This window comes from Schizosaccharomyces octosporus, assembly GCF_000150505.1.
Source record: "Schizosaccharomyces octosporus yFS286 unplaced genomic scaffold supercont6.1, whole genome shotgun sequence".
NCBI classification, from domain to species: domain Eukaryota; kingdom Fungi; phylum Ascomycota; class Schizosaccharomycetes; order Schizosaccharomycetales; family Schizosaccharomycetaceae; genus Schizosaccharomyces; species Schizosaccharomyces octosporus.
In genome coordinates, this window is record NW_013185619.1 from 4,604,527 (window position 1) to 4,616,341 (window position 11,815).

General features: G+C 40.8%; 1 protein-coding gene across 1 annotated transcript; it reads left to right on the forward strand.

The window, feature by feature from the left end:
• Positions 1 to 5,305: 5,305 nt before the first annotated feature.
• SOCG_16235 (uncharacterized protein) lies at positions 5,306 to 11,442 on the forward strand (the record flags this gene model as incomplete). Its single annotated transcript, XM_013162420.1, has 5 exons — positions 5,306 to 5,413; positions 5,458 to 5,875; positions 6,555 to 7,172; positions 7,199 to 10,677; positions 10,813 to 11,442. The coding sequence occupies 4 exons, from the start codon at positions 5,306 to 5,308 to the stop codon at positions 10,075 to 10,077; spliced, it is 4,023 nt and encodes a 1,340-aa protein (XP_013017874.1). The 3' UTR covers positions 10,078 to 10,677; positions 10,813 to 11,442.
• Between the last annotated feature and the right edge of the window lie 373 nt (positions 11,443 to 11,815).

The following is an 11,815-nucleotide window of genomic DNA, read 5'->3' on the forward strand; positions in this document are numbered from 1 at the left end:
AAATAAATTAAATAATATAAAATGTATTTGACACCATACAGATAAACACAAGTGGAAATAGAATATATATTATAAAGTGAGAGGCAGAGGAGATAGTTCAAGTAGAAAACCCAAAATAAGAGAAAGAAATATTCGTAAAAAATAAAAAATGAATAGAATAATTAATAAAACATACAATGGGAGCGAAAGCAGTCGTATAGCAAGCACGGGATGAGGCAAAACATCAAAATTGCAGGGAGAAGAGAGGAGTGAGAAGGGGGACTGAAGGCAAAACAAGCAGAGATATTCGCAAAAAAATTAGAAAATAGAAAATAATCAAAAAAAAAAGAAAAATATAAATAAAAAATAACGAGAAAGAATCAGAAATGATTGTAAGATTCAAGTGAAGACGAGCAAGGAGAAGAGAATGCCAGAGGTGAGAGATGGAAAAGGAGAAGTAGGTATGAGAAGGCAGGCGAGACAACAGACAAAGGAGTAGAGAAGCAAGCATAAATAAAGAAAAAAGAACGAAAAAGGAGATATATTCGTAAAATGAGTTTGAAGGAGGAAGGAAAATAGGAAGTGGGAGAGAAGGCCGATCAGGGGACAGACAGAAAAGAAGGCGGAGAAAGAGAGAGGTGCAAGTTGGAAAGAGAGGAGAATAAGGAAAAATAACGAGAAAAAGCAGATGAGCTCGTAAAATAAAGATAAAGGAAAGCGGAAGGTATGAAGTGAGAGAGGACGGGTAGACATGAGGGAGGACGAAGAGACAAGACAGAAAAGAAGGCGGAGAAAGAGAGAGGTGCAAGTTGGAAAGAGAGGAGAATAAGGAAAAATAACGAGAAAAAGCAGATGAGCTCGTAAAATAAAAGGAAAGACAGGAGGGAGGTATGAAGTGAGAGAGGTGGTGGACATGAGGGAGGGCGAAGAGACAAGGCAGTATGAAGGAAAAGACAGAGAAGAAGAGGTAGAAGAGAAGAGGTGTGAAATAAAAGAAAATAAAGAAAAAAAAGTAGAAAAGCTCGTAAAATAAAGATAAAGGAAAGCGGAAGGTATGAAGTGAGAGAGGACGGGTAGACATGAGGGAGGACGAAGAGACAGACAGTTAGTGAAGAAGAGAAGAGGAGGTAGAAGAAGTAAAAGAGAAGAAGGAGAAGTGGGTAATAAAAGAATATAAAGAGAAAAATAAAATATAGAAAATATTAATAAGAAAATAATAGAAACGAATGTAAACATTAGGTGGAGGAGGGGAAAGCAGTAGTGAGAAAAATGGAGAAGATGAAAGAAGACAAGTAAGAAATAAGAAAAAAAAGGAAAAAAGGAAAAAGGAAAGAAATATTCGTAAAAATAAAGGGAAAGCAGAGGAAAAAAATAGAAAGTGAGAGAGAAGGCAGAGGAAGGTAGAGAAGAGGCAAGGCAAGGCATGAAGTAGAAGTAGAAGAGGGAAGGGAGAGAGAGAGAGAAGTAGGAAAATAAAAAAAGGTAGAAATATTCGTAAAAAAAAGAAGATGGCAGAAGAGGAAGAAGAGAGGCTTGGCGAAAGCACGGAAGGTGAAGTAAAGGCGACAGATGGGGAAGGCATGAAGTAGAAGTAAAAGTAGAAGATGGAAGATGGTGAGTGGGAAGTAAGAGAAATAACGAAAAAAGTAGAAATATTCGTAAAAATAAAGTGAAGGAGGCGGAAGAGGAAGAAAGGAAAAAGGAGGAAGAGACGGGGGATGAGAAGGGAAAGGCAAGGGAAGACAAGGGAGATGAAGTAGAGGTGAAAGGTGGGGAAGGAGGAGAGAGAAGCAGAAAAAATAAAAAAGCAAGAGAAATAAAGGAAAAGGCAGAAACGCTCGTAAAAATAAAGTGAAGGAGACGGAAGAGGAAGAAGGGAAAAAGGAGGCAGGAGATGAAAAGGCAGGAGAAAGATGGTGAAGGGGGAGAGATGAAGAAAAGAAGATAAGGCAAGAGGAATAGAGAAAGATAGAGAAAAAAGGCAGAAACGCTCGTAAAAATAAAGTGACGGAGGCGGAAGAGGAAGAAATGAGGCAGGGCAAGGGAGGCGAAGTAGAGGAGAAAGCAGGGAAGGTGTGTAGGTAGAAGAAAGAGAGGGAGGAAAAAAGATAGAGAAAAAAAGGTAGAAACGCTCGTAAAAAAAGAAGAAGGCGGAAGAGGAAGAAATAGAAGGAAGAGAAGGCAGGGATAGAAGGGAAGGCAAGGCAAGGGAGGTAATAGGCAAGAGAGAGATGGTGAAGGGGAAGAAAGAAGGAGGATGGAGAGAGGAAAAGAAGAGTAAAAGAAAGAAGAGAAGAAAAAGGTAGAAATGCTCGTAAAGAAAAGAAGACGGCGGAAGAGGAGGAAGAGACGGAAGAGAGGGAAGGTGAAAGCACGGAGGGTGAGTAGATAGAAGAAAGAGAAGAAGAAGAAGGATGGAGAGAGAGAGAGAGGTAGGAAATAGAGAAGAAAAAGAAGTGGGTGACGGAAAAAAGGAAAAAAGAAGTGGAGAAAAAGAGGTGGGAGATGGAAAAAAAGGAAAAAAAGAGAGAGGCGGGTGGATGAAGGTAGAGAAGGAGGGAGGAAGAAGAAAGTGGAAAAAAGAGAAAGAAAGGAGGAGAAGAAGAGTAAGAAAAAAGGTAAGAGAAGAAGAAAAAAGAGAAAAAAGGCGCAGTGGGTGAGGAAAAGGGAGAAAAAAGTGGAAGTGTGTGTGAGGAAGTAGAAGTGAAAAAAAAGGCGCAAGGTGGAAAAAAGGAGAGAAAAAAAAGAGAAGTGGGTGTGTAAAGAAAGGAAGAAAAAGAAAGTAGTGATGAAAAGTGAAAAAAAAGGAAGAGGTGAGTGTAGAAAGAAAAAAAAAAGAGAAGAGGTGGAGAAAGAAAGAAGGGAGGTTACTTGGGTTACTTGGTTTGGGTTACTTGGGTTACTTGGGTTACTTGGGTTACTTGGTTACTTGGGTTACTTGGGTTACTTGGGTTACTTGGGTTACTTGGGTTACTTGGGTTACTTGGGTTACTTGGGTTACTTGGGTTACTTGGGTTACTTGGGTTACTTGGGTTACTGACGTAGGTAGGGACCGATGGTCCCGGGGGACCGTGGGGGTAGTAGGAAATGGGGGACCGTGGGGGGGGGTATGATTAGGGACCATTCAGGGACCGTTTGGGGACCATTGGGTTTGAAGGTTGGGACCATTGGGACCATTGGGAGCATTTTCGTCGTATGGTCCTTGGAGTTTGTTGGGGACCGTTTGGGACCGTTGGGACCGTGGGGGGCCAGGGACCTTTTAGTTTTTAGGGACCGTGGGGGTTGTTTTCGAGGACCATGGCCCCTGTATGGTCCTCTGGGATGGGACCGAAAGATTTTTGGTTGGGGGGGGGACCATTCAGGACCATTTTGGGGACCATGGTGGCAGGGAGGAAACACAAGCAAGTTAAGTTGTTGTTGAAGATGAAGATGTCAATTTTGATTTTGATTTTGATTTTGATTTTTTTGGTTTTGTTTTTTTTTTTTTTTTATTCAATTAAAATAGTTTTTTCTTTTTATTCTAATATTTTTTTGGCGAGTTTCAAGGCTCGTTCATGAGATAATATTTTTATATTTTTAAACAATAAAAGAAGAAAAAGAAATTGAAAAAACTATTTTGATGCCGTTTGAACCATTAGATATCGAGTTATTGCTAAAGAAAGAGTTCCTATAGAAAAGGTAAGGCGGTGGCACAAAGGCTGGTGGTGAGTGGACTTTGTCGTTGAAAGGCCAACCAAGACCAAGTAGGCAGGTAAGTACGGTACGGTAGGGTAGGGTACGTTAGAGTAGAGTAGGGTAGGGTAGGGTAGGGTAGGGTAGGGTAGAGTAGGGTATGTCTAGACAGAGAGAGAAAATGTAGTTTGATTGCTGAGAATATTCGAAATTTTTTTTTCATTTTATATTGTTTTATTTGAAAAATGCAATATATTGATAAAAATTTCAGCACGTATATCGAGCTCGTTTTTGAGATTCTATTTTTTTGTTTTATATAATAAAGAATGAAAAACATTTTAATGAAACTATTTTGACGCAGTTTCGTCAAGAAATGATCGAGTTATTCGCTAAAAGGAATTATTATGTTTACTTAGCGGCTCTCGCTCATAGTTTGCAAAGTATGACGTACAAGGTAAGGGTAATGCATAAAAGAGAATGCTTGTAAGATTTATACAGACAAAGGAAAAGGCCAGACAGAGGTCGTAGAAACGTAGCAAGTATAGACAACAGATAAAGCAAAAAGAGATGAAGTGACCGAAGGATGAGAATTCAAATGGTTTTTTCCTTTTTCAATTCATTTTATGTCTGAACCCTACAAGAAATTGGGTTGCAATTTGTTTTGTATAGATTTTTTTGCTTGAAATACTTTTCTCATTAAGCTATCGGGTTTTGGTCAAAAATAGAAATAAATAAATAAAATGATTTAATCAAATATATAGATAAAAAACGAACCATAAATATCCAACAGAAAAGACACAATTCAAAAAAAAAACAAAAAAAATAAATAAATAATAAAAAGTAAATAAATAAACAATGTGGGAAATAAACCAATACGCCGAGATTCGAACCCATGTACCTTCGCACAAGTCCGGGAAATTTGCAATAATCGACGGATCAGTTGATTACTAAGTTTTGACGTATAGGTGCGGGGTAATAGATGGTTGACGGACTTCGCCTTCCGTTTCTTTTCTTTGTTTGTTTTACTTATCAGCAGAGTAGACAAAGAAGGGAGGCTTAGGGATACGGTGATTGGGAGGTCGCGTCGCGTTTCTTTGTTGATTTTCCCCGCTAGATCTGCCTTTGTATATCTCTTTTGTTTATTTCAAATATGACTATAAATACCCTTGTTAAAACTGTTTATTGTTATTATTCTTTATTAAATGTAAAATATAAAAGAAAGAAAGAAAGAAAGAAAGAAAGAAACAATCAAACAATGAAAGAGACAATGGTTGAAAAAATCCTATATAAACTAGCTTAGCCAATTGCAAATGTTGATAGTGAATCGACAAAAGACAAATATTGGATTTTGTCGGTCTACTGGTTTCAGTCGTTTTCATTTCATTGTTTTATTATTGATTATTTCTTATTTCTTATTTTATAATTTTATACTTTATACCCCTCACCCGGAGAAAAGAAGAAACGAACGACAAATGTTTCCTGCAGATACTGTTCCCAGAGCTTTTTGTCATCCAATACTCTTGATTATCATCATCGAAAGTTGCATCAAAATTTTGTACACATAGCGATAAATGATAATCGGGATCCTACTGTCGTAAAGATGGTTCGGAACGAGGGTGGATGCTTTGTATGTTGCTGTAAAAAGCAGTTTACAATGCCTAATAAATTTAGGGAACACGTCAAGGGGTGTGGCACGTTTATTGATCTGTATGTTGTAGGACCCAAGGAATCGAGGATAGAAGCAGCAAAGAACAATCAGGATGTGAATGTTGTTGCAAAAGGAAACGATAAATTATAGAGGGAAAGGAAGCTGTTTCGTCTATTGCTATTGATGTTGATGATGAAGAGGACCAAGATGAAACAAGGGACGACTATGGAAACGATAATGATGATAATGACAATGACGATAATACCGACCGAAAGGACGCGAATAATGATAATGACAAAGCCAAAAACAATGTACAACCGCAAAAGAATCAAATTTCGACCGATACCATCAACAAACTTCAAGACGAAACGGCTTTACCGTCTGACTATCGTTCTTCTTTCAATCTAATCTCCTCCCATCCAATTTCTGTTCCTGCACTATATCCGTCTCTTACTCCTACACCTACACCTACTCCTTTCCTTCTCCGTCTCCGTCTCTTACTCTTACACCCAATCGTCTTGAGACTGCTTCGGAAACAGCATCTTCCGTTGCTAGGATTGGTGTTGAAGACGAGACGTTTGATATGAAGCAAGAATGCGTTTGGCAAGGTACCCAAGATAACTCTTGTTGCTCGCATGAGTCTCCTTACTACGAGATCAACCAAGGGTTAGCTACCTACGGCTTGCAAATTTTATCGATCCATGCTGTATCGTGCGTCGAATGTGGAGGTCTGCTGGATGTAGAACATGTCAAATCACACATGCAAAACGTTCACCATGTTTTCGCTTTGAAGATGAGGTTGAAAACCTGTTTAAGCAGATGAATCACATCGATCTAAAGAGTCCATCCACCGTGTCGAACGAGCGTTCATCCTCATGGGAGACGTATCCGTGTATATTCGGCTTGCCTGTTTTGTTGAATGGATACGAATGTACCATTTGTTTTGATAGTGGAGGAGGTTTGTTCATGGAATTGCGGACACGTTTTACCGTCATGTTCGACGGCATCATGGGAGGACCGTGAATGTCAATGAGTGTATGCGACGAGTTTCGTTGCAAACGGTGAAAAACAAAAGCTATCAAAGACATCGATACTTTAAAGTGGATTTCGCTCCCGTAGTAGGAGAAGATAGAAATCATCAATTGGATTCGTTGATTGATTCTTGGATTTGGATCGTGTGGACGAAGATTCTGATGCCGATGCAAATACAAATACATATACAAACACATACGCTGAAAACGAAATGCAACTGAAGAGTATGGCGACGACAACGATTCGGTGGATGCTCGTCAAAAGAATTTGCTAAACCAGCAACTGGGTTGGGGAGCCATTGTCAAAGCACTTGGCCGTAACTGGCAAGGCTTGATTGGATGGCATTACATTGACGGAGCCATAAACTCCAAGATTATCCTGGAAGAGTTGATTCGGTATTATTATAGAGGATTTCAGTACTTGAAGTGGATGATGATTGGCACGAGAAAGTTGTTTACAGAAGGAGGAAACTACAGTGCGCAAGAGCGTGGGTTGAATCCGCTGGAGCAAAGGGTCAGCGTCGTCAATTATGCGCGAAGTACTGCTCGGTATTTGATGTTTTTATTACGACGACCAAATTGTCAAAAGAATGGCCATGTACGATCCCATTTGGAACGGATGTGCAGAATCGTTTCGGCTGAAGCTGAAGCTGAAGCTAAAGCGAAACAAGGCGGTGGTCGAAAACGAAAAAGAGATGAATCACACCTAGGAAAAGAAGCAACAGTCGAAGACGAAGATGCCAAAGTCTCTGAATGGATTGATACCGCTATTGGCGATGATGATAATGACAATGATAATGATAATGACATTATCATGATGGAGGAAGAAGCGTTGGATGAGAGTGAAGAAAACGTGCTTTACAATTAGAGTTGGAGCAACAGAGACAAGAGGAAGAAGCTGCTGGTATACAGAAAGACCAAAACAATGACCGAGGGCAACAGGACGGTGACGACGTTGACGACGACGTTGACGAGAAGGAAGAAAGAAGAGGGTTCTACTTTCGAAAGGATGAAGCGTATTCTGAATTGCACGAGGCATTAAAGTTGGCTTTTCTACGACAGTACGAATTCTCGGAAAGTATCCGCGACACAGAAATCGTCAAGTTCTTGGCATGCTTGTCTCTGCGTGACGATGGAACGTCAAGGTATGCGTATGAAATTTCGTCGTTCTTTGCTCCCTTGATTTATACGTGTCGTTTGGTCGCTGCCAGTGAATTGCAACGGTTGGTTGAGGAAGGAAAAGTCACACTGTCTTCTATACCCGAGTTTCATACGGCTGGTTCCTTTGCATACACACACGTGTTTCGCTATATATCTCTGGGCAAAAGGAATATCTACGACATTCTGTATGAAACCAACAAAATCGTACGTGATGTGACTAGGACGGAGGGGTATGCGAATACCTTGGAAGGTCTGAACCCGTCAAGGGTGTTGTTTCGACCGGCGTTCAATTCCAAATATACGATTGTTGGGAGCCATATCAACAATATGGTTGTCTTGGACCTAAGTGATCTGAGCCATCTGTATGAAAGCATGTTTTCAAGGTTGCAATTGCTCTTGGAGGAATTATGCTTTGGTGTGGATATGGAAAAGCTACTACCGAGTTCTTTGTTACAGTCAGTTGGTGACGATATTAACAATAGCAAGCTAGGGTATTCCTTTTTCAAAGAATCCGTAGACATTCGGATGACAAGAAGTGTGCTGTTGCGAACGGTTTTGAAGAATGATGAACTTCGACATCGATTTTTGCCGCTTGTTTCCAGGGACGATTTTTACGATTATTTTGAAGAGCTTGTCCAAGTGAACAAAAAGAAAAGCCAGAATGGCACCCAAGAGCAAGACTGGACCGATAAAGAGAAAGAGAAAGAGAAAAAGAAAGGCTCGAGGATAGAGAAAAAGAACGACATGTCGTGGATGGATGACTTTGACGCAGTCTTCAAAAAAGATTTGAAATGGTCAAAGACATCGATTCTGAATTATGAAACAAAGGCGACCAAGTTCAATGAGCTGTTGTTTTGCTTGGTCTATATTTCGGCTGGACAACCGGCGAGAGCAAAAGAAATGGTACATTGGACGCTGAAGAATTCAAAGTACAAAGCACGAGAGCTGTACTTGATGTTTGGTCGTTTGATGATTTACAGCCGGTACGACAAGACGAGAAACATGAAGTTTGCGGAAAAGCCAATCCCTCGATTCCTCCCAGAGTCTCTGTCAACATTGGCCCTTCGATACTATGCACTAGTACGTCCGTTTCAAGCATTCTTGAGCTCTGTGAAAACAGGAAACAAACAAGCAGCTGCTGTTTATACGAATGCTATGTTTGTTGTGAATGGTGGGAAACGTTTGGATAGTGGGATGCCTTATCGAATATTTCCAAAGGTGACATATGAATGCCTTGGAAAGCCGTTGGGATTTCGAAATTACCGACATATTGCTCATTACTTTAAAGAAAGAAATTTAGAGGAAGACATGAGCAAAAATTCGTATTTTGATCTACAAGCCGGGCATACTCGAAGTACAGCGCTTCTCATCTATGGACGCACGATGGACAAGTTGCATTATTTGCCAGCGGATTACTTTGCGAATTTTTTTCGAGCAAGTTTTCAATGGCAAGAGCTGCTAAGAATCAAAGACAACTCTGCACATGGTCTCTTGGTTGAACAATGTAATCCAATCCTAAAAGAAATTCGCGAGTCGACGAAAGAACTAAAGAGCATGATACAAAGTGGTAAACAAGCGGTTGAAGAAGAAGGTAAAGAAAAACAAAAGGGAGAAGAAAAGTCGCCAAAGCAAAAAGTGTGTGTTTCTTGTTTTTCGGCAACAACAACAACAACAGCAACAGCAACAGCAACAGCAACGAAGGAACAACCTTCGTGGTCGGATACTGGCTCTCGTGGGATTCCTCCTTCACAGATCTACGTTCAACTTTGCCGTTGGGCATTAGCCCAATTCTGTGGACTGAGTGCAAAGTTTCGGTCCAAGAAACAATTTCATTCAGTTTATTTTTCTGTGCAAGGTCAGAAGAATCTGATTATTGTTCTTCCTACAGCATCGGGTAAGTCATTATCATTTCTGTTGCCAGCCTTGATTGATAAAACCATTCGACCAAACAATACCACATTGGTTGTTGTACCCGCGATATCCTTACGTGAGGACATGATGCGAAGAGTTAACGAAACAGGACTTGTCGAATGCACGAATACTTGGACTCAGTACAGGAACCAACCCGTGACTCCGTCGTTAAAACTGCCCGACCTGTTTATCCTTACGTACGAGTCTGCACTGTCCAATTCTGCATTGGCTTTCTTTGAGAGTCTTGGCGTTGCTGGTCGCTTAGCTCGTGTTGTTGTGGACGAAGCCCATAGTCTGTTGACGGATAGTACTTGGAGAAACACTTTGCTACAGGCACCAAGGTTGTCGGCATTGTTTGCGCCGATTCATCTGTTGAGCGGAACGTTTCCACGACCGCTGGAGACTCGTGCTAGCAAAACTTTTGGTGCTACGTTTACCGTTGTGAGAGACATATCGACAGCGCGACAGAATCTATTGTATCTTTTACGTCCGCTAGTGGCTAATGCGTTTTTGAACGAGTTGAGTGTCTTGATGCAAAGAGCTAGTGTCTATGAGGGCGATGGTCGTGTGATTGTGTTTTGCCAAAAAAGCACGAAGTGGAATACCTGCAACGAAAGATTCAACGGTCGGATCTTTTCCCTTGTACAGATGCCACGATTTACACGGGAGATTTAGATGAAGCGGAACGAAAAAGTCGTTTGAAAGTTTCGCAACCCGAATGGTAAGACACGAATCATGGTAGCAACCAAGGCGTTTGGTCTTGGGATCGACTATGGTGAAGTGCGTCTGGTAGTGCATTATGGATTACCGAACTCGTGTATGCAGTACGCTCAGGAAACAGGGCGAGCGGGAAGAGATGGTAAGTATGCTATTGCAGCTCTTTTCTACCAGGAACACGATTCTGTGTGGTCCAAGCATGTGGACGAGTCGATGAAGATGTTTATGAAGGACAAGACGATGTGTGTGCGTTCATACTTTGCAGCAGAGATGGATGGGGATAGTGATTGTTGTTCTTCATTTGAGAATTGTGTATATTGTTCTAGGTGTGCACAGATGTTTCTTGGTGAGTCAGCAATGATAAATATTCATGGATCAAACTTGGGGAACGGAGGAAATCGTACGATCGATGGAAGTACTAGCGAAAATGCTCGTACAGCATATAGTTTCTCACCAAACATGGGCGTGAGCATGAGTAAGGGCAATGGCAACGGCAACGGCAACGGCAACGGCAAGGACGAACGTAACTTTTCGACGCCAAAGTCAAAGTCAATAAAAGTTGGACATACACAGTCTTTTTCTCCGAGAAGGAAAAGGAAAGGAAATGACAACACCCAAACTTGTTTCTGCCAGTACTCCAGAGTTGAGTAGTGGTATGTCTGGGACAACCTTGTTGACACCGGGCAGTTCTAGCTCTATTATGCATTCGCCAACGTTGAAAAGAATTATATTTTGGATAAGCCTGCCCATGACAAACTTGCAAAGGACGGTAATTCTCCAAAGGTGGATGATGAGTATCGTGTTCACTCGCCGTATATGTCGTTTCAGAAGCGGCTCGCTGCTTGGGACAAAGATTCGCCCGTCAAGAGAAACAAAAGCGCTGGTATGGCGACGTTGAGAAAGCCTGGTGGATATGTTGGAGTTGATAATGAAGAAGATGATGATGATGATGTTGAGCAACAATTGCAGCGCAAGAGATTGTTGGAGTATAAGAGTCGTGTTCAAGATGTCAATCAACAGTTGATGGATGAGAATGCGATATCAGCGTCAGTTGCTGAATTCTTTGGGGTATCGAAAGACGACTGTTTGTTTTGCTTGATTATGGATCCTGATTCAAAACTCAAACAGCATCAACCGGGCAGATGCCCGATTGAGAGGAGTGCATGTTTCAAGTGCCGTAAAACGGATCATGGAAGAGCCCATTGCAAGATGGATGTTCAGTTTAAGGGAGTATGTAAGTATTGTGGATTAACGATCCATGAACATGATTCTGGTGACTTGGGATACACCCCGGAATGTCGTTCTTGGGCAAGAATCGATTGATACCGCTTACTTATACGGCATGGAACAGTAGACTGTTTAAAAAATCCATTGCAAATGAATTTCTCAATGGAGATACCACAGACGAAACATTTTACAAGTTTGTTTGTACCTCAACTACGAGGGTCTCTGGGTTTGTTCTTGTGATTCGACATGTGTTGGATGAACATTTGCATGCTCTGTAGCCCACTAGTTAGGATGAAGTTTAAAGTTGCAGGTTCAACTTTGACTCTTTATTTAAATTAAATTAAACTTAAAATTCAAAATTCAAATTCAAATCAAAGACAAAGTCAAACACTAGATGACTGCTTTGTTAAATATCAAACACATGATTGCTTTCATGTTGAAAAACTTTGCTAAATACTGTATAGTTATA